The sequence below is a fragment of the Typha angustifolia genome, chromosome 9, assembly GCF_048772165.1.
Source record: "Typha angustifolia cultivar Huaian chromosome 9, ASM4877216v1, whole genome shotgun sequence".
NCBI classification, from domain to species: Eukaryota; Viridiplantae; Streptophyta; class Magnoliopsida; order Poales; family Typhaceae; genus Typha; species Typha angustifolia.
In genome coordinates this window covers 6106022-6129053 of record NC_133247.1, presented here as the reverse complement: position 1 = coordinate 6129053, position 23032 = coordinate 6106022, and the positions used below count along the sequence as shown (strand labels likewise).

Sequence of the window (23032 nt, the reverse complement as noted above, 5' to 3'; positions counted from 1 at the left end):
CTCTGTGAAATGAACTTTTAGGACATAAGTTCTTTTTCCCTCTCTTCATTTGATAAAGAACTTTTCGTTATAGGGACTGTACAAAATCTGGAAAATTATAAATTTAGCCATTGTCCCAGTTATATGATGAATAAATCAATAAATTAAACAAGGCAACGATAAATAAAAGGCTTTACATGAGGAAAAATCCAAGTAGCTTCTTCCTTGGGACAAAAGAATTCAGCAGTATATGATTTGATATTTGATATGCAACGAGCCTTTTTCATACAAGACCATCAGATAACTTACACTCAAGGAGAGAAGGAAAGGGAAACAAAAAAGAAAAAGAACAGGCCAACTTGGAGTATCTTCATCGCATTGAGGCCAGTGAGGAAAAGGAGTAGAATTCTACTTTGAGGAATTTGCATATGGAAGATATGGCATGTTATACATCAGTTTGAGTCATAAATCACATCATTTGAAGATGTAAATCTGCAGCCTGTTGCGCAAGCTCATTGACCATAGCCTCGTCAAAGAACTTATTGATGCTAACGTCCTCGCTCATACCCTAAAATAAAGAACCATGCATTATGTCAAGACTGACTTACTAGAGAAATAGACAGGCACCTTCCATATGTAAGATGACAAACCTTCCGGCGTCTGGTCTTGACCATAAACTCACGAGCAAGGTGTTGTATTGGCGCTGGTTCCAGAGGCCGCAGGACAATACTTTTGTCGAGAGGATCACCAGGAACTATGGCCCAGTGATCAAATACTGAAAGACAAAAAGCCTGCCCTTGTGTGTGATATCTCAGGTCCGTCTCAAATCCAAATGATTCTATTACTGGCAAAAAGGCCTGAAAATTAAAGGAGAATTACAAAAGAACTCAGTAATCACAGTTTTGTATTGTCCAAGTTGGGAAAAAAAAAAGAAACAAAAAACTGTATATATGTTTGTTAAAGAGCAGCACAGAATAAATTCATAGCGGGCTTGAACCTTGACAATGTATATTGGGGTACCAGGCTTCGGGACGTCTGCTGTTACATGTCCACGTCTTCGGGACAACACTGTGTATATAGCTGAGACACAATCAATTGGAGTTTGGATCTGAAATTAGACATGGAAGGCCATTAATAATACAATAAGCTAAAAAATAAACAGTAATCAACAGCCTTTCCTGTTAGGGAAAAAAAGGTAGGTCACACAACCTCCACATAATATACAGGCTCCATAAGACGTGGATTAGCCATCAAGAATGCCGAGTAAACCACACGGCGAGCAGTGGGAATAATCTGCCCACCTCCTCGATGCAACGGCTCTGCAGCAATTGTTGCATTTAAAATTTTGAATTTTACATTTCGAATGGGTTCATCACAAAGGGGACCTTCTCGAGCACCCCACTGGAATCTGCAAAGAAGAAACAAATACATATTAGAGAACAAGTCATCTAAAAGCTCCAAAATTCATTCATATTGAAGAAATCTCTCTACCCCTGAACAATGGAGTCCTTGACAGAATTCAACAGATGTTTGTCTACTTCACTTGGAAGGGTATCGTCTAATAGAATGTTAGGGCCCTGCATGATAAATAAAGAATACCAGTTATTGAAGTTCCATAAAAGATCTCAAAACAGTAAATGTAATTGTTCCTTTTGGTGCTAGATCATAAAACAAGTTGATGTTAGATCTAACAATGGTAAAGAGATGCTAGATGATAATATTGTTAAGAGTATCTCTCTGAAACACTCAATTAACTAATAACAGGAGTCATGATCTTTTACCTGCTTATCTGGTCCAAAAGCCCATATTGACCTTGCTGAAAGAAGATCCCAGTCATAACGTTTCTGGAAGAAATCACTTATGTCCCTCTGTTTAGCATCAATGCTCACAAGACTGTTCTCAATATCTTCTGCTAGCCCCTTCTCAAGCGGCTCTGCAACCTACATTTTGTGTAGAAAGCAAGCATGAAGCTCAATAGAAAGTCAATGTGCTAAAGATAACTTCACAGTGGTAAAAACCATATTAAACAATCAAAAAGCAACAAATAACAAGAAACCCACCATTGTAATTTTATTCTTTTTGTTGGGGGTTTCAGCAAAACACTTCATTGAAGAAGTATCAACAACTGTTTCACAGAAAGTCACAACTGGATCGGCCACCTGCAATAACAATGAAAATAGATGACTTGACGTAAGCAACTCAACCACAAACATTTGCAGTGAATAAAAGAGGGAATGCATAGAAGGAAGATAACCATACCTTAACTTCCACCTCAGAGTAAAGCTCTCTAAGGTCCTTCATTATGGAATCGAGATATACCTCTCCTGTCCCAAGGATAGTATGTTCCCCTGACTCTTCCACCTTAGTAATAGCAAGAGGATAACTCTTACTGATTTTGCGAAGGCCCTCTACCATCTTAGGCAGCTCACTAGGATTCAATGGTTCAGTCGCAATCTTTACAACTGGCAATGTGTTGAAGTGAAGGGGCCTAAAGATATATACATCTTCATCCATATTTAAAGGACATAAAGTTGCAGTCTTCATGATTGACGCATCCACGCCTTCAATTAGAACCCAGGAACCAGCAGGGGCTTTACTGATTGGAATACGGTATCGTGCCTGATAAACCCACAACTTGGTGACTTCTTTAACTGTCATATCTTCTTCATCATCAGGAGAATACCCTTCCCCAAGGACGCGTAGAGTCTGACCAGTTTGTATGGTACCGCTGTACACTCGCCCAAAAGCATCAAAGACACTGCAGTCTGACTTGGGATAGAGTTTGGTAATATTAACCATAAGGGGCCCATGGGGATCACAACTCTTCATGGAATCCACAACAGATGAATCTTGAGGACCTGAGTATATGTGTGCTATCTTCCTTGCAGCAGCATGCTTGGCAGAAGGTATATGCTGGACAAGCATGTCAGTGAAGCCTGTGGCAGATCCAAAGATGGAGCTGCAAGCCAACCTAAGTAAAGGCCTGACATTCAACTTATAAGCTGTGTTACTCAGTGTCACACCCAATTCAGAAAGAGTTGCCTCAACACTCTTTTTGTGCTCGCCAATCACTTGACTGTAGATTTTATATAATGGTTCAAGAATGAACTGAACGAATGACCTATCAGCTCCTTCCTTAGGAGGCTTCTTCTTAAAGACTCGAGAATCGGGATGGAAGTATATGTCTCCCCACAAGCGTGATGCAAACTTTGAAGCATCAAATGGTATACCATGAAGTTTTACATATAACTTAGCAAATGACTGCAATGTAAAAGACCATCCAGCACTTGCACTTGCAAAACAAACATTTCCAGCTACAGGATCCACCATCTGAGTCCCCCCTACAGTGGTGGAGCAAGAAGAGATCAGATCGTTGATTGCTTCCAATGTATGTCGCAATTTAAAATAAGCATCATTTGGAGGCAACTTAAGCTCGGTTATCAGTCTATCAACCTGAAATAGTAAAAGCATAAAAATAAATAAATAAATAAATAAAAGAAAACAGAAAAGGCCATTGCAGAATTCAGCTTGAAATTGGTAGACTTAACAAAAGATGTTATGAGAAACTCAAACTACCTTATTAATCACAACAACAATAGGCAGTCTTTCTTGGATTGCATGCCGTATAGCCCTCTCAGTGTTCACCTGTCCATTCAAAAGATGTGCCCATAAAGTGTCAGTAGTATGAGTGACATTATCAGGCAAGAAATTTTGATCACAGCACAACACAATGCTTCTTAAAAGATGTACCCATAAAGCATAATTAAGCAGGACATCATAAATAATGCCTTTGGACATCTAAAGGGATACAATCTTGCCAGATATACTAAAGTTATATCTTCAGAGTTTAAACATAAGCATTCTTGAAAAATCTTCTTGTTCCATTTACGCCCAAGGAAAGAGATATGACAACTGCATGTATTAAATAATTGGGCAAATTTAAAATACATATTGCCTTCCCATGGTTAACCCTAATTTCAAGTTGCCCTCTTGAGCCTTCAACTTAAGCACTTAACCCCTTATGGTCTGTACCATATTGGAACCATTAGATTTTTCATCCAGATATAACAGTGTGACTACTGGAATCATTGTGGAACAATGGCACCAAATAATTCCGTCAGAAACTCTATCCCAAATAGGCAAATGCCCTTAGAAACTATAAAACACAATTTTAAGGCATTCTAGACTTCTTCACCATAAGTAGGATGAACCTAAACGTGAATGGCTTGTGTATGCATGGTTTTTGTAGCAGACAAGATCGAGAGGGAGGCAAGAGGGAAGAAGGAAAGAGAGGGTAAGAGAGATTAAAAAAAGTATAGTTATCTGTAAAATAATTTGAAAGGGTAATTTGATCTTTTGGTATTTCCATTAATGGGCATCTAACTGTTGCAATGTGGTACCGAGTATGAGGGGTAAAGTGCTTAATTTGAGAGGTCAAGCGGATGACTTAAAATCGAGCCTAACCACGGAGAGGTAATGTGTATATTCCCCAAAATTATTACTACCATCTATTACAAGTTTACAACACATAAATTCCCACTCAATATTGTAAAAATATCTGTCTTTGTTATCCTCGTACCTGCTGATCAGATTTTCTTGACTGACAGAATCTATGCTAGTAGTGAAGCTAGTTCTACTTCAACAACTTAATCTAAAACTGCCCGCTTCAAAAAGTGATGAAAGCTTGACTAGAAAGAACCACAAGCACCTGTTCTTTCAATACTTGCGGATTACCTAAGCTTAAAGGGCTCTATTTGGTCTCAATCTAAGTAATCTCGATTTTTCGTTTATACCAATTGACTTTGTATACCATTATATTGTAAATGATCTATGCATATGCATATGTATGTTTAGGTGAAGAAGAGAAGCTAGCTCTTTTTTTGGTTGCAATACCGAAGCGACTAGTTTCTACAGAAGCATAAATTATGTAGTATTGCTAGTCATAAGAATAGAATTTCTACTATAATCATGGTTCTCAAAATTGGCTAATCCTGAGTCAGATCGACTGATCCAGATAGAGATTAGCCATAATCAATCCCGATCCTAACCCAAAACCAGTCTAGTGACTATCAGTTTGGGATCAATCATATCGGTTGGATCGACCAAAACTAAATATTTTTAAGATTCAGGTCGAATCTAAAATAATTCTAACCTAAGAGAATAAGATATGTTAGTAATTGATGTCCCTAGCCTTTTCAAGTTATTAGTTTTACCCTCTATCTCTTACATACACACTCTTCTCTCACCGTCATTTCACTGAGCTCCTCTGAGCTGACAACCGATCAGATGAGCTCCTTTAGTTACTCCATACTCTGATGGACTCATATTAGTATTTCTTTTTTAATCTTATATTTTCTCATTTCTTTTCCCACTTTCTTGCCCACTTTGTCTCTATTTTTACTGTTGCAAAATAACAATGAACAGAGAGGATCTCAACTTTCCACTAGTAATTTACGAGCACAAAAATTTATCAAATTCAACTTGAAATTCATTATGATTTTGAGTAAATTTTTTCTTTACTTTTTAGGCTTTAAATGCGACTAATTTTTATTTTCTTATTTTTCTAAATTTTTAGTAAATTTCAGTATTTTTTAATAATATTTAGAATTCCATGTAATTAAAATAGAGTTTGATTTGATACAGTCGATCACGATACTAAGTTTCAAAACCTTTTCTATAATAATAATCCTCTATCAAGGAATTTTCAAAGATATTACTAATTCAATTTAATGTTTTCATTTTCTCAATTTGCACTCTGGACCAAACATTATGAAACTTTTGAAAGAGAAGATTTTCTCTATTGGAAATACACTTGGTTAGACTGCTTCAAGTGCACAATGGAAAATCACCTTACAAAAGGGGAAGCCATATTGCAAATGGAAATCCTCTTTTAATAGAGAATTTGTTCAAAGATGTTTCCAGCTCAATTTTTGTTATATTTATTGACTTGCTCAATCTAACCAAAACCTAGTAAATTTCGTAAGAGTCCAACATAAACTTGTAATATAGTCTTAGGTTCCTATTATTACATTCTAATTCAACAAAAAACATAATGATAATCTAATACCATTACTAGTGTTGATTAATTATAGGACCTTGGAAGGTAGTCGGATTGATGAGAATCAAAATGGAAAGTTGGAAACACAGCAAGAAAGATTTTCAATTAAATAGGTTGTATGTGGCACAACATACTTCAACAAGGGAAGAGACATGTCTGATTCAATGGATCCATACCCCTAAACAATCTGTATGCTTGCATCTTCCTCTTTTGGCTCTTTCCCTTATAAAATGGATCCAAAGGCAAAACTTCATTAGTTATCAAGTAGACAGGGACACAAGTAGAGCTACAATGAAATAAACCCAGATTGCTCGGCTAGTAATCGCAATAGGCTCATTGTTGAGAAGTAAATAGCTCAATCTTGGCCAAGCTTGATATCAAGCCATATTGTAAGTCGGTTCATTAGACACAACCCAAGGATGGAGCCCAGCTATGGTTCTGTGGGACTAGAGTTGGAGTCACAAGCCAAGAAGTGGGAGAATAGTTAGTGCAAGACCATATGTAGTAACAAAAGACAATATGAGGGGGAAAGGGAAGGACGAGTCGTTCCAATAGGTAGAGAAAATTAGAAGTGAAGATGCAACTACGACATCAAGGATGCAGAGAAGAATGGAAGCTAGATGTTGAAAGTGAGCTTCTCATCCCAAGCAATAAACCAAGCTTGACTGTTCTCAAATCAAGAACAATTTGACATCCCTGCCCTAAAATTAAAGCTTAAGTTGATAGATTCTGAAAATCAATTTCCATTTCAAAAGATTAATGAAGTTTGTTATTTTTGGGTCCCTACTGCTCTTCTTCTATCCACACTTCTGTTTAGTTTCTTCTCACATACTCCCATTACTATGCCGATTCTGACATTTTTCTCTTCAGTAATGAGAACTCTTCCAAATTTTTGGGTCCCTATTCCTCTCCAAGTTTCTCTGATCACCAGTGCTAACGAGTGATCCAACAGAGATAATGAACAAGATGCAAAATTAACTTAGTTTGTAGCAAGGAGAAATAAGAAATAGTACCATCACTCCCTCAGCAGCATCAACAACAAGCACAGCCCCATCCGCAAGCCGGATAGCAGCAGTCATCTCATCTGAGAAATTAACATGCCCCGGCGTGTCCATGATGTTACAAAGATACGACTTGGCATTACTATCCTCGAGCACAAGCGACATCGGCACTGCCTTAATGGAAATCTTCCTCTCCTGCTCATCGATCCTAGTGTCCGTATACCGCATATGCCGCTCGCTCTCCGCATCAAACGTCTCGATCTCGTGAGTCTGCTCCACCAGCATGTCCATGAAGACCGTCTTCCCGTGCTGGAGGTGGCCAACGAGCGCAACGTTGCGGACGAGCGCGGGATTTGAGGCAAGGCCGAGGAGGAATTCAGTGGAGACGTAAGTGGAGGCGGGAGTGGTGGAATCCTTCACCTCGTATCGGACGGTTCGGACTGGCTTGATGATGGGCTGCTCCAAGGGTAACTCGTCCTCATCCATGACTAGGGTTTCCACGCCCTCGCCATAGACTTCTTCGGCGGTGGGGTAGTACTTCTTGTCCTCTGCGAGGACGATTTGGTTGGCGGCGGCGTCGACGTCCATGTCGTCAGCGGCGCCGGTGGTGATCCATCCATCGGCGGCTGGGCCAGGGGAGGGAGATTCTTCGGGAGATGCGCCGCCACCGGGGGAGTCGTTGTCTCCGGTGGAGTCGCCGGAGGCGTCGGATTCGCGGTCGGATTCGATCTCGGGGCCGATGTAGTTGCCAAACTCGTCGTAGAGGCTATCATCCATGTCTTCTGAGGTTTCAAGGGTCCGGGGGAAGTGGAGAGGAGGGAGGAGGAGGAGTTTTAGGGTTAGGGTTAGGGTTTTGGGAAATGGTGTGGAAGAGGAGAGAAGGGTTTAGAAGTGAAGTATGCAGCAAATATGCGAACTAACGGAAACAGAAGATAGAGAGGGGCTTCTTTGTAAAAATCTGAAACTTTTGGGTCGTTATTCACTCATTTCATAAGACGGTTTGTTTTATCCTGCTTAATATTAGGTTCATTTTATAAATTGCCATCTGATTCACTTATTCACACTATCAGCTAATTCATAAAACAGGCTGCCATTTGGTAAAGCAAAAATACATTTCTTAAAAGAAAAAGCAATAAAATACATTTCTATAAAAAGAAACAAAAATACATAGGTATTCCGTGGGATACCCACCATATCTAGGGTCCGTGATGCATCGAGCCTGGTTTGAGCTAAAAAAAATTAGGTTGATTTTGGGTCTCGGCTTGGCACCATCAAACATAATAGTTCTTCGAGTCGGGTTGAATTTGAGTTGCTTATTATTTTGAAAGCCGAACTCGACCATCCGGCTTAAAAAGTATGTAGGCTTCTAAAGAGTTGACTCATGCAGCTCATTGGTAGTTCAGCACATAAATAAGAAGAGCTTTACCAAAAAGGAGGGAATGCAAAAGGTATAAACAAAAAAGTAAAAAAAAAAAAGAAGGGAGAAGACATAGAAGGCCAAATGATTAAAAATTTAAAATATTTGCCTAATATAGGCATATGGCTACTTTACTATTACGAACCAGATCTGAATCAATCTATTCGTAAGAAAATTCTAATATTTTAATGAGTGATAGTCTCATGAGTTAGAGATCTTTTGGATTTGGAATAACATGATTCCGAGATTAGAGTGAAAAGATAAAAATGAATAGTGAAGGAAGATCAAAATTGCATAAAATTGTAAATATCTAATGTTTCGGCAATCATCGAAAAGTGGTGGGCTAGTCGTAGGATAGTCGAGGTCGACCGTATGTAGGGTGGCTCGTGGAGGTTGATGGTGGCTAGGGTTTGACAAAGGAAGTAGGGTTTTCTAATAATATATTTTCTTAAGAAAATTGACGGCTAAGATTAAAAGGTAAATAACGATAAAAGAAATGGCTCACTTAATATCTCTTAAGATTCGATAATCCCAAATGAACCATGACCACTCATATTTATAAGAGTAGAATCATAGCAGATCGAATCCATATATAGATTATTTGCTTTAATTCAAAATTAAAGACAATAAGTAAATATAATCAACTAAATTTTATTTAACTCAACCTAGCTGACTCGACTCCCGTGGTCAAATCATAACAATTCATCATGCTTCCAACACATTATACTCAAGATGACTAGTCATTTACGTCCTTGTACTTGTATATCCTATCGTGTTAATCAGAGGATTTAGATTCTTCAAGACTGCCTAAGAATATGATGTGAATCGACCAACGCTTGCACGTGCGACCATAGGTAAAACGATCATCATAGTAGAAGTAGATTTGGTATAAATCGGTAAGTGATCTACTATTGATTCTGTTGAGCCGTTTGTGCGAGCTGGGCTAAGGTAGGGGCTACCTTTTATGAGCCCTAAGCTTGGGTCGTTTTTCTTCTCTTCTCTATGCGAATCTGGTTCAGCTGATCCAACTTGAGCTCCATCAAAACCGCCAATGAAATGCCTCCTCAAAAATAGTAGGCCTCAAGGCCTTGACCTCAACCTGAATGTCAGGCTTGAGCCCACTAATGAATGTGTTTTTTAGGGTTGAGTCTGATTAATTGGGGATCTAATTGCATATCCGTTTGAATTCCTCCTAGTAAGCTTGAACTATTATTGATTGAGTCAACTTACTCAACATGACTTGAAAGTCCTCGTATTATGTCGGACCGAACTGAGTACAAATCGTGTCAGCAAGAGCCTGTCAAGACTCAAATGGTCGACTTCACTATGCTGACAAGTATCACCTAATTGCCATGCCCTCTAATTGGAATGATGTGAGCTAGATCTTCAACTGCTCGGGCAAGCCATAATAGTCTACTCTAGCGAATCTCCTTTGAAGAATTTTAGGAAATCAAGCTTGACGGTCTGAGCTTGGATCCCAAAATATGGTTTATCACCATGGACTAAGCGATCTCATAATCAATGCTAGTCAGTGGACATAGGCCCATGAGCCTAGCTCATGTTGTGCTCGGGCTACATATGGGTCCATCGAGTTGTTCCATCACTTGTCCTTTGGCTCATACTTAGACCCAAGGTCACACTCATTGGTCCAAAACTAAATCACATGAGGTGGTCGAATCGATTCACAAAATTCAAGTATTCACAGGTTGCATGGGTGTCGACGGTGGTTACGTTTAGTTGTGGGCCATCGGTAACCAACCTTTGGCTAATCTCTGTTGCGATGGAACACCATCATGTGAAGGTGGAATGTCGGCATGTAGTGGTGGAACACCAGCATGCGATAGTGGGAAGAGATTGTTCTCCTCGGCTGAGCTTCTAGTACCCCTAGCCCTACTGTAGTGAAACTATGGTGGGGATGAACAATGGGTGATGCTTCGGCAAGATAAGGCTCGATAAAGGTTGGAATGAAGAAGGGCATTGCACCTAGCCATCCAATGCTTGTTGGTGGCTACGGAGTCTACCGTCGACTTGTGGTCAATTAGTGGAAAGCCAACCGTGGTCTTTGATGGTAGCTAGAATGCTGAACTTGAGGCCACGTGCTTAGGTTTGCTGTAGCCAGGAGAGCTGTCACGAGCAGTTTGCCAGCTGTCTCCCACGTCTGTCGTTGAGCTGGCTTGGGTGTAGAGGTCCTAGTGAGGAGACCAAGGGTGGTGGCTTGGACCACGGGGGCCTGGATTGCTGTCGGTGGAAAACTAGAGTTTTAAGCTCTAGCTTCCGCCGTGGTTGAGGAGGACAACATAGGAACTATTGCTAACGGCTACTTTGGCATAGCGGTTGCAACAGTCTAGGATTGTAGAGGTGGTAGAGACTTCATCACGAATTAGGAAATGTTGGATGTTTAATGCATCACGGATGTAAGTGTGTAGGGCTAAAAAAAAAAGCTCTTAAAGAAATAGAGGGTGACCAAAGTCAACAACATACTAGAATATGATAATATTGTGAGATTATTAGAAGACAAAATTAAGAAATACAACTATGTTGAATATAGAGATGCCAATTTGGTTACTGCACCAAAATTCCAAGGTTGTTTTTATTATATATGATGCTTAAATTAAAAATTTCCTTGAAGGTCGTAGGCCTATAATTGGTCTTGATGCATATAATCTAGAAGGAATTTTTGGAGGCTAGCTAATATATGATATTGGATATGTAACAATCAAATATACCCATTGATTGTTGGTGTTGTAGAATTAGAATAAAGAAAGAATTAGACCTGGTTTTTAGAGAATTTGATCTTAACAAAGAAAGAACATTTATTTTAGACAAGAAGAAGGTATAATTTGACACAAGATAGGTATTTATTTCTTATTGATTAGAACCACCAAGATGCTAGTGAGGCATTCAATGTACATAAAATATGGAAGCGATATATATATAATCACAATAATGGAAATGATTAGAAGACAGCTTATGACAAGTTACCGAGTGAGGCTACAATTTGGAAATACTTAAAAGAGCAATATTTGTGATAATATTCAAATAAAATTGGAGGAAAAGAAATATGAGGCAAAGTCATTTGAAACATTATATGCTGGAGGAGGAAATTTTAAAACAAAATCAACATATAAGACTTTCATTGTTGATTTAGGACATGGTGCACCCTCTCTGTAGGATATGTGACAGTGACAAGAATTTCAATACAACTGCTTCCTTATTTGCTAATAAAAGATAGTCTGAAGAATTTGTGTGGGAGTTTTATCATACTTCAAACAAATTGGAGGATATGTGATTGCATTCATTAGAAGTTTCCACTACAACTTAAAGCAATTACAAGCCTTAATCAATAATAGGTTGCTTGCTTATCTAAAATTAAATGCTTATTGTGATCAACTATGAAACAAAAATAAATAAATAAAAAGTCACCATCTCTTGCTTTCTCTAGCCTGCAATAAGGTAAATTAGCAATTACTTAGTCCTCTTACTTATCTCTTGACTAGCTCCTTCTATGACAGAGCTTTTTTTATTTTTCAGAATGTCTAAGTCTCAGGAAAACCGTTATTATCAATCATCTATACGTTCTAAGCCAAAATCTTCGACTCTGGGAGAAACAAACCAAGAAAAGATATAAGAATTTTCTTTCAGCACTTACACCAAATCTGATATTAATTAGAACAATATAATAGTGTATGCAAGTCTTTATCATCTTGAAATGCATGCAGCCCATAAATCTCTTCTCCAGGTTGATCTCAGTGCAGGAGATCCTAATAACAAACTATTAATTCACAATGGCAAGACTATCTTGTTTTTTTAAGTGATGGGTTGGTGATGGTGCTGCTTCTACTAGAAACCATGCAGGGAAGTAAAGATGTGGGATAGAGAAGTTGAAGGCTTTAGGCAAATAAGGGCAAACCCCTTTTTAGGTCAGCTTGGGGAAAGAGATGGAGCAAAATCATCCAAAAATTATTTTCCTCATAAAGAGGGTAATTTAAGCATACATATATTTATATATAACTTATCTGTTTGGCATGTAATATTTTCTATCAAATTAGCTAACAATAGACTTTTATAGATAGGTTTATTAGCAGATTTCCAAAAATCTAGGGACGATTTGTAGGATGATTTATACAATTTTATTCTAGAGGAATGTAAAGTGATACTGAGTCAAAAGCATCAGAGAGTAAAATATACTTAAGCCAAGGATTAACTTACAGTGGTATTCAGTAATCAAAGAGGTAGGACAAATTGTTGTAACTTGGTAAGTATATTTCTGTTGATGAGCTTTGCAAAATGCTCAGCAGTTAGCTTTGCAAAATGCTCAGCAGTTACTTGAATCAAGTGAAAAAAGAACATGTAATGTTGTTTTGTTTTTCTCTTTTCCTTCTGAAAGAAGAATATGCCAAGATATGTTAAAAGACAAGGTCTCTGCTTGCTAGTGTTCTCAAATCCCTGTGAAATTAACCTCTACTCCCCTATGCAATCATCATTACTCTGCATCAGAATGGCACCATGAATGTTTCTTTCGCACCATGCAGCAGGTAGGTAGATCAGCAAACTACTTATGAAGCCAAAAGCATTAAAAGAAAAGCTGGACATTGAAAGAAAAAAAAAAGGCAATCTAACAAAGAGGAATTTTCTCATTTTAGCAGCCTGCCTATTCACCATCTTCAACTCGATGCATGAATTCTATGTTGGATCATCTGAAAACACCCCAAATAAAAATGCAGGGATTGCTAAGGATGCTTTTCGATGATGTAAAAAGAAAATATAAGAGTTGAATTAAAAATAATGAAAAGTGTAATACTTTGACAAGGCAGAGAGGACAATGAGAACATCCATAACAAATAACAGAAACATTCAAGTATTCAACAAAATTGTGCAACAAAAACTACTATGACTCGATCAAAATATTGTTTCTTCTTCCTTAAAAATTTTAGTTACAAAGCAATCATCAAAACTTTTGCCCAAGTAACCAAACTCTTCGGCTTCCAGAAATATTTCGTCGCCACCAAAGTTCCAAGGAAGACAGTCTATCTGAAGTGTTGTTTTACGAATCATTAGCTTGTTTTCCAAATTGTTGGTAGCTATGCAGTTAACCAAAGCTCAAGTCTGTAGAAGGCAAATGCCCAAGAATAATAACTCTCAGCAGTTCTTGACGACCGACTTACTGAGACGAAACCAATGTAGGGCAAGCACCCTTTAGCAGATTCCCCCCCAAAAGTTGTTGTATTCTTATGCATGAAGATTTCATGTATTCTGAACAATTTCAGTTGGCTTTGTATAGTCAAATATCTAAGGGTATGACTTTGGAGTTGGCATCCTTTAGAAGAAATTAAACATTTGAAATGAAAGGCTTACAGGACTGTAGATCTTCTGCCTTTGCAACGACAAGAATCTAAAACCAGATAAACAATCACACTCACACACGCTCATTATAAAACTTTTGTAGATAACATCATGAGTTTACTATCAGAGAATCAATTAAAGCTTCACTGTGTGCCCCATACAGAAAGTCAAGGGGGGCACTGTTAGCATGGTCTGAACAAAAGAAAGATTTTTGGCATGTTACTAGAGCTACTCGCCACAGAGAATCTAGGGTAAAAGAAGTTAACAGAACAGAAAATAACAGATAGAAGAATAATTTACTTGCTGATGGCATCACCTGCCAAAGCACTTTAGAATCGAAGAAATAAGAGTTGAAGAAAGAAACTTTAATCCAGCAGATCCTCCAGGGAAGTATGAAATAGCATAATATGTGAGAGCAAGAACCTAGCAAAGACAAGTACAAATGTCTGTATCAGTTGAAATTCTCTTAATGTTTCTTCTACAACTATCAAGCACAATTTGAAAAATGTAGTTAGCTAAATGCCAAAGTATTGTAGTGAAAAAAAAAGTCATAGCACTGTATGAGTATTACTAAGTTTGACGTGCAATTGAAGGATCCAATTTTTTCTTACCACATTAGTCAACCAAAACTAAACCATATGGGGTCGGTTATAGAGGTGGCAATCGAGTCGAGTTAGTCAGGTTTGGGTCAAATCAAGATAGTATAAACACGAACACGACCCGTTTATTAAACGGGTCAAATTTTCTAAACACGAACACAATCCATTTAACCCGTTTATTAAATAGGTCAAATTTTCTAAACACGAACACAACCCATTTAACCCGTTTAGTAAATAAATTATATTTTTTATATAACACATTTAACCCGTTTACATGACACACGCGACACAATTAACTTGTTTACGCTTTACACATGACAAAATTAACCTCTTTACACACATGATTAATTATCCATTAACACCTCACCGGTTTACAAGATTACTAACCAAACTAACAAAAAATTTCACACTATTACACAAATCGAAAACTAATAAATTTACAATATTACGGCAATATTTAGTAAAAAAAATTCAACGGGATTGTCAGAATTGGCGAAGCAACACCGGAGATCGAGGTATCGGTGGTTGCGAGGTTCTAGGAGTGGATCTCCATGGCGATGGAGTCCTAACTCTAGCTCCTGTGATGGCGAGCTCCTGATCTGCCGAGGAAGATGAGGCGGGAGAGGTGGTAATGTGGCCAGAGACGGAGACTAAGGTCTGGGATGACGCTGAAGAGGAGGTTGCTCCTCTAATGTCCCCTAGATCTCCGGATCTGCCAAGAAAGACAAGGCAAGGAGGGATCTAGACGATGCAGCCAAAGAGACGGTCGGAGGAGAGTGAAAGCCTGAAAGGTAGCAGAGAGAGGGGAGGGCGGTGATTATGCTAGAGAGGAGGTTTTTGTTTTTATTAACCGCTAGATAGGATTGTGAAAGGTAGCAGAGGAGAGGGAAGAAGGGAGTGAAAGGTAGCTGAGGGAGAAGGGGAGCGTGGGGATGTTGCCGGAGAGGAAAGTGAGAGGTAGCGTTGTGGAGAGGCTTGTCGGTTGTGGAGAGTGAGAGGTAGACAGTGGTGGGGAAAAGACGATGATGAATTTTGATTTGGTGGAGGCAGCTAGGTGAGATATTGAGAGTGTGAGATAGGGTAAGGTAGGTTAGAAGTTCTATTTATATATATTAACAGGTTACGGGTTTGCAGGTTGACCCGACCTGACCCGTTACTTAAATACGTCATTGGTATAAAGCCGAACACGACCCGATTATTAATTGGGTTAGGTGGGTTGACTAATTTACAACCCAAATCCGATTAAGAGCCGGTTATGATGTCAGATTATTAGGTCGGATCAATATTTGCCACCCCTAGTTGGTTAGAACACAATTCATAATAGAGAAGGCTCAAAAATAAAAATAAAAAATTCTAAAAGTCTGCCAATTATGATACCAACTCTAAAAGTCGATACCAAATTTCCATGATCTCTTACTAGTGGATGAAACATGATGACAATATTGTTTAGACTAATAATCAGCCAAGAAATCAGTAAATAGCATGAGGTGGAAGGTCATCAATCATCTTTCCAGAATAATAGGTCATACATTTCTTGATCAGTCAGCAAAAGTGCGCGAAACAATATTAGAATAAACCAAAATAGCAAACGATACTACCTGAAGTGCAGAGAAGAGAACAGAGAGGATGTAACTATGAAGCACCATTGACACATAAATGGTTCCAACCATGCTGCCAACAAATCCCAGAGTGAAAGGAAGTCTCTGAAACAAACATACCACAACCCACATTACATTAACCATCATTACTGCAAAAATTTGGAGAGAAAAGATTTATTATTATATATCTGTTTGCCAGAAAAGAAGAAATACACGAAACTAGACAATCTTAGGGATTTATTATTGCATATATCTCATTAAATTGATACATTCCACAAAATCTACATATTTGAATTAGCTTCATCCTCAAAATAAGCCTCTATAGAAACAAAGAATGAAGGTTTATATAGTCATTTTGAGAGAAATTAGGGTAAGTAATTTTATATAGTTAAGATAATTGATTTAACTATAGACAAGTTTCTTCACATGAAAAGCAACCACCCACCGAGAGTACCTGGTGAATCTAGAATCTAGGTTGCATGGAAGGCAGAAAGAACAAAACTAAATTCTAAGGCTAAATTCAGGTGTGCTCACTTTATTGCTCTCTTTAGCACGTATCTGTCTTACTCTCATGAAGCATTTGAAAAAAAAAATTAAAAAGAATTTGATCTTGCAAATACATGAACAATAAGAATCTTAAGATATTTAGATAAGTAATTTCTCGAATGGTCTTCAATCAAGAGTGTAAAGTAATATGTGTTAAATTTCTAGTTTCCACATATTCGATTCCCAATACATTATTCCAAAGTTTCAAACATGATCTCTATGTAGTTGAATATAAATCTAACTTGCTTATTAATTAAGCATTCCCAGTGCAGAACTTGTAGAAAGAATATTTAATAAGCCAAAATAATGTTTCCAATGTATTTTATTCCCTCGAATGTTCTTCACTTTGTTCAGACAATAGTTCCGGTTTATATACCAGAACAGATTCGGTTGAAACTAACAAAAATTTAGACAAACTGCTCAGAACAAAGTGGGACTGATTTTTCAACAAATGTTATCATTTTCTGTTTCCAGCCACATTAAACTCTCAGATTGGCTAACATTTAGTAATTAATATCATATCAAATTAAAATCCATCTGCTGATAGTATCGTATCAGAACTGAGAACTTGAAATTGATGACTGCCATGATGACCCACAAATTACCTGAAGAATGACTAGTTACTTAGAAACTCTGAATACAAACAACAAAAATCAAAATTTACTTGTTTATCTCTTAGACAATATAGAAGAAAAGTCTTAGAGATCAACTTGAATTGAGAACATCACAAGCTTTTCTGGTAGCTTGGAATGAGATTGTTCAGTTGTTAAATTAGTTGAGCTAGAGCTTGAATCTTAGGTTTGTCACTTAGATGAGCTCAGGTTGAGTTGATATTTAGCTTGCTTGACTCAATTCAAATTGGCTTGAACATAAATATAATATATTGATAAAACTTGATAAGTAGTTATAATACCAAAAATGCTACAACTGTTCAACCAGGTTGCATGTATTCGTTTCTTTTCCTGAAAATCTAAACTCTAGGCTGCGTTTGATTGATTGGAATAAGTCCATTTTTTTGGAATAAACCCCTTTTATTCCAGAATAAGTGTGCCAAACAGGGGATAGGCTTTTAGAATAGGAAAATGGAGTGAATCTTATGTTTTGGAATATCTCCATTCTGTGTTTTGGTTGGAATAAGTTTTTGGAATAACTCGCCCGTTTATTCTAAACCCCAAATGACCCATTTGCCCTCTTGGTAATATATTAGAATATGGTGATATATTATGGTTTGGATTCAAGTTGAATAGTGTAATGTGACCATAATATACTTAATAATATATTAAAATATTTTTATAGTGAAAAATGTTTAATGTGGGAGACTATTAATGATGCTATTTGTAATAGTATTTATATTATGTAAATTATGATGAATTAAGTTAAATTATTTTTTGGCCAAGAATTGTAAAAATCACCATGAGAAGATAATATAAAAGTTACAAAATACTATTTATATTTAATTTTAAACCTATATCCTATCTTCCTCAAAATAATAAACAATAAATAATAAATGTCTATTTACATTTAACTAGAAAAACACAATAATGTCAATTCATTATTTTTATCCTTTATTCCAACTTTCACAACCACACACTATCTTACTCCATATTTTCATTCCAGCACGTATTCCTTTTTCGTACAACCAAACATATAATTGGAATTGGCATAAAAATTTCCTTTATTCTAGATTAAGTCCAAATTTTATTCCTATTCCAAATTTTTTTAATTCCGCAACCAAATGGGCCCCTATATCAAATCAAATTCCAAAGTCCCTGTTTTCCTCTTCCATCCTTTCACAATAGCATGCCCTCTCTCTCTCCTCTACGGATCCAGATGAATCATATGAAGTGAAAGAATCTACACTGATAAGTTCTATTCCGCAGCATTTTATCTAAGTGAGCAGAATTTAAGAGATAAATGGCAGGTGATGCCTATCGAATGTAGTTTTCAATGATAGAAAAGTCATCTCACCACACATTAAGAAAGCAAGATTATCACATAGAGGAACAACTACAAAATGAAGAATCCTTAGAGTGGGCAGTGACTCAAATAACTAGAAGTTAAATAATTCAATGATAGAATAGATGAAGTTCGTTAAGTTGACGTTGATATAAAACAAATAAGGTTGGTTAAGTTCAAAATAAAGTCTGATTCATAACAAAAACAAATATAGTTATTCAGAAAAGAAAGTAGTTTCTTTTCTGTTCCTTTTCTTTTTCCTTTTATTGTGAAGAATTTTGGAATACAAAGTTACAAACCACTTTGACTCAAAAAATCACTACCATATTTCAAGCTTTGTCTCTTTTGTTCTTTAACTGAGTCATATGCAAGGCTCATTAGAAAAAAAAAAGAACCTACAGGAGAAGATAAAAGAAAAGAAGAAACATCCCTTTCAGGTTGACTTAAGAATGAGCCTCACAAAGGACAATTAATTCCAGCCGAAATGGATTGAACTTTGACAGAAAATCCAAACAGAACTGCAGCTGTGTAGCTTCACCAAAATATTTCACTCATTAACCACCTCAAAAATCAAGGTGTCACTACACTATTGGTTCCAAATTTGAAATCTATTTCTTTTCCTCAAATATCCAGTATAACATGCCACACCAAGGAAATAAAAATCACCCTACCAAGGTAATTCCACACAAGTAGGCAATCATAAATCTCACCCATCACAATAATCTGGGATTAAGAGATTCGATAAAATGTTTTGCTTATGAGCAAACAGAAAAGCCTGATGACAATCTTTCTCTTACTAGCAATGCAACATCTGTTACGAACCAAATCTTGACCAATCCGGTCGTAAGAAAATTATGACAATTTTAGTTATAGTAGCCTCGTGAATTAGGGTTCTAATGGTTCTAGTTTCACTTAAATCGGAGGCCGGGATAAAAAGATATAAATAAAAGAGTAGAACAAAGTCAGAACGGAGTAGAATGATAAATATTTGACGTTGTGACGGTCATCAGAGGATGGTGAATGGTCGTAAGGTAGGGTGGTTGCTGGAGGAAAATGGTGGCTAGAGTTTAGAAGCTTTGAAGGTTCTACAACTATGATCTACTTTTAGACAGGTAAAGACAATCTAACGGCTACGAGAAAATGGTAAATAAAATAATAAAAAAATAATTAAACTCAATTAATTCTCAATATTTGGATGCTTAGATTAATAAACAAAGAAGCTCAGTCCCTATATATATAGGTCAGGTATAATGAGTTCTACTCGGACTTAGTCTTAAAGGCTTATACAATTAAACTAGGACTTGTTTTAAAGGCTTACATGACTTAGTAAAACTTACCTGTGGCTTACTTTACTTATTTAATATTGTTTTAGTGGCTTATATGATTTAACTAGACTTATCTTAAGGACTTATATAAGTATGAACCAATTAAAACATAAATAGGCTCAATCCATCGAGTCTAATGTCCCGATGATTCGATCCAATCTGACCCAGTTCACATCAGCATCATAAAAGGTGAAAAAGAATGTCATCTACTATAATGGAAAAGATAGCATATCTTGATGCTGTTTTCCATAATATGGTGTCTTCTCTTGGTGTTTATATCAATTTGATCGTATAATCCTTTTATATTGCCTACAGTTTCAACTAAATTTACTGTCAATTTCAAGAAATGGGGAAAAAAAAGAATCTTACAACAAAAATCTCATGAAAGAATCAAACAAGGGTAAAAAACTTATGAACACCAAATGACTATAGAATAAGAAAAGTTATGATAAGCTATTTGAGCATATTTTCACAATCACATGATGTTGGAAAAGGATTTTAGTGAAGGATCTAGCTATCAAGATTATATTGTCGCCTTACCTCTTTTGAAGTCATGTGAGCAAGCTGATTCCTAGGACCTTTAAGAGCAAAAAATGATCCAACAATAAAGGCACAGCCAAGTGTGAAACAGATAGCAAACTTCTGGGGTGACAGCACCATGACTGGCAGGAAAATTGTGAACGCAATGAAAACAAGGAAGATACCACTGGCAAGGAGAAGGCCAAAGTACATGAGAGATTTTCCTGATGGAACACTGGTAGTAGCAGATTGAAAGCTCCCAGGTAATTCTCTCACACCTTTAGAAACCCTGAATGCATCAAAGAACAAGGAATCAAATTTAAAAGGAAAGGGAATAGATTATTATAGAACCAAACCAAATTTAAAAAGAACAGTATGATAGCTAACATCATCATTTGTTGTGATGCTTTCAGAATCCAAAAATGAAAATAAAGAAAGTCTCAGTTCATTCTTCCCAACTCGATCCTTATGCTCCAAATTGTTCATACTGAAACCTGCTGGGCTGCTACCTTCCTAGAAGTGTTGCATCACAGAGCATATCAAATTTGATAAGGACATGCGTAGCCACCAGAGAACCGATTATATATTATTGAACTTCCTTTCATTACTTTCTCTTGAAAAATTTAAATATGCTAAATTAATTATTCAAGTTTGTTTGATGCCTACCCAACAGTGCTTTCTTCTTCCAATTTATAACCAATGTGCATTAGTCAATTTTACATGTGAAAGGTGACTATCCTAGTGGAACAGATTGGCCAAAGGAGGGTTGTGGAATTACTGATCACAGGTACTGTTCATGACACAGTAATAACAGTACAATGATCAGGAACCCTTCTTTCGCCTCATTCTGTCAATTTCCAACAGGTTAGCACTTGGAAAACTTCAAAATTTAGATAGTACATTTTTGGAATTTTGGTATTTAAGTTGTTAAGTAGAATGTAACATAGATATAGACAAATGTTAACTCTTTAATCCTTGTATTACTCAATCTTAAGTCTCCCTACATAATTTTCTTCACATACACAAACTCCAGTCTTCCTCTTCTTTTCTGTAGAGTAATTCAAATTATTGCTAAACCAATTATTGTCAAAAGATAACTAGAGGTCAAACAAATTAAAGTTTGTCAAATTTTGATCATATCGATAATCTCAAATAAAGTACAAGTTAAAAAAAAAAGTCCTACTTTTCACAGATAAAACTTGTTAAGTACTCCGAAGACAACTTTTTGAGTTCCCGCATTAATGCTTCATCAAATCCATATTCTCAAACATCAAATTAAACGCAGCATATGGTTGATGACACACTAAAAGTCAATTCAAAGCATTACTAATTAGAGAATGGAATATGAATGCTACTGCCCATAATCTACCTAGCATATGGTCGTACAGCGAGTGTTTCGCTTTCTTCAAAGATCAAAATAAACGCCAGACGTGGTAAAAATCACTTCCATCTGCTTGAAGACATCAAACCACTTCGCATCTAAATCTTGATACAAAATTAAGCAAGAAGTAGCAAATGGACATATAGAACTTTTTTTACTTCTTCAAGAAAGAGTGAGTAAGACAGATCAAATATGATGAACATCAGATCCCTCTGTGCAAAAATTACCGGATCACTTACTCCACATCTAAAAGTTAAACCTGAAAGCCACCCTCAAAGAATCAAAATCGAACCCCAGGATCCAATTTGAAAGACAAGACAAGCATGAATCGAACGATTAGGGTGGACAAAAGATGGATTTCTGATTTCTTACACGTCGAAGGTACCGGAGAGCTTGTCGTTGGCGGATTGGACGGCGGCCTCGATGTCGAAACCGAGGCCGCCATCCTCCTCGGCGGATCTGGCGGCGGCGTACGAATTCCAGTCGGCAAGGACGGAGGAGGAAGAGGAGGAGGTGGTGGTGGGCCCACCAGTGAACCACGCCTGCGCCGTCTTCTGCATCGGGATTGGTGTAAGAGGGAGATTTGATCCAAGGTATGAGAAGAGGCGAGATCCAGACGACGTGTTCGAAGAATTGCGTCTGTCGTTAAGAAGAGGACAATGTTTTTGTGGGAGTTTTCATTTTCTTTTTCATTTTTTAATTATATTCAGTTATATTTTATGCATTTAAGGTTGGAATCGTAAACATTGCAGACCGGGTTCAATTAAGGGTGGCAAAAATTCCCCAAATGCAATAATTCATCACGATAACCTGGCTCTTAAGCAGATTTAGCTTTAGTCTAATCTGACCTGTATAAATATATAGTTCTGATCGGGTCAAGTCGCAAACCGATTATATATATGAAAACTAATAAAACCCTAACTCCATTCCTAACTCATGCACGCTCCACTCCACTCCAAGCACCTCATCGAAAGTTGGAATGGGAAAACAAAATTTCACCCCGACTACTTATCGCCGCCTACCGCGGTGCCTATTTAATGGTTAGATTTGTTTACTTGGTTTGCTTGTAGCATTGATATGTTCTATTATGCTAGTAGCAAATTTTAAGTGCAATGTTTTACTACATTAATCTGTTTAAACAAGTTGTCATATAAAGAATAATTTTTGTCTACATCAATCTACTTACTGCAATGTTAAATTTATCTATTAGATCCATTTAATTACTACAATATTTTACTGCATTTGTTTTAAATGATTGTATAAACTGCTATATATTATTGGATAATATTTTAGTGATTGTTTAAGTGATT

The 23032-nt window shown here is 37.0% G+C and overlaps 2 protein-coding genes across 5 annotated transcripts; both read right to left on the bottom strand.

The window, feature by feature from the left end:
- Positions 1-145: 145 nt before the first annotated feature.
- On the bottom strand, positions 146-7949 carry LOC140766648 (110 kDa U5 small nuclear ribonucleoprotein component CLO-like). Its single transcript, XM_073106151.1, has 10 exons — positions 7051-7949; positions 3556-3624; positions 2239-3432; positions 2040-2138; positions 1761-1919; positions 1471-1556; positions 1189-1387; positions 977-1087; positions 630-836; positions 146-547 (listed from the first exon to the last, which is right to left on the bottom strand). Exons 1-10 carry the CDS (start codon positions 7813-7815, stop codon positions 449-451), a joined length of 2988 nt encoding a protein of 995 aa, XP_072962252.1. The 5' UTR covers positions 7816-7949; the 3' UTR covers positions 146-448.
- Positions 7950-12909: 4960 nt separating this feature from the next.
- Positions 12910-22384, bottom strand: LOC140766485 (protein transport protein sft2-like). Of its 4 annotated transcripts, none has more exons than XM_073105853.1 (5): positions 22095-22384; positions 20363-20630; positions 15996-16100; positions 14115-14221; positions 12910-12943 (listed from the first exon to the last, which is right to left on the bottom strand). In XM_073105853.1, the coding sequence occupies exons 1-5, from the start codon at positions 22280-22282 to the stop codon at positions 12925-12927; spliced, it is 687 nt and encodes a 228-aa protein (XP_072961954.1). In that variant the 5' UTR covers positions 22283-22384; the 3' UTR covers positions 12910-12924. The 4 variants fall into 4 exon arrangements, with proteins under 4 accessions (XP_072961954.1, XP_072961957.1, XP_072961955.1 ...); XM_073105856.1 differs by lacking the exon at positions 12910-12943 and adding an exon at positions 13128-13152; XM_073105855.1 differs by lacking the exon at positions 12910-12943 and adding an exon at positions 13240-13486.
- Positions 22385-23032: the final 648 nt, after the last annotated feature.

Bases quoted from the DNA above. Each gene is read 5' to 3' on its own strand.
- LOC140766648 (XM_073106151.1), bottom strand. From the start codon at position 7,815: ATGGATGATAGCCTCTACGACGAGTTTGGCAACTACATCGGCCCCGAG. The intron at 2,139-2,238 runs GTATGGTTATCT...TTGTTATTGCAG, and splicing joins ACTCTGAGGTGGAAGTTAAG to GTGGCCGATCCAGTTGTGAC. The intron at 548-629 runs GTTTGTCATCTT...TCTTTATTTTAG, and splicing joins TCAAGACCAGACGCCGGAAG to GGTATGAGCGAGGACGTTAG.
- LOC140766485 (XM_073105853.1), bottom strand. From the start codon at position 22,282: ATGCAGAAGACGGCGCAGGCGTGGTTCACTGGTGGGCCCACCACCACC. The intron at 20,631-22,094 runs GTAAGAAATCAG...TGATGCATTCAG, and splicing joins CTCTCCGGTACCTTCGACGT to GGTTTCTAAAGGTGTGAGAG. The intron at 14,222-15,995 runs GTAGTATCGTTT...TGTCTTTGCTAG, and splicing joins TTCTCTTCTCTGCACTTCAG to GTTCTTGCTCTCACATATTA.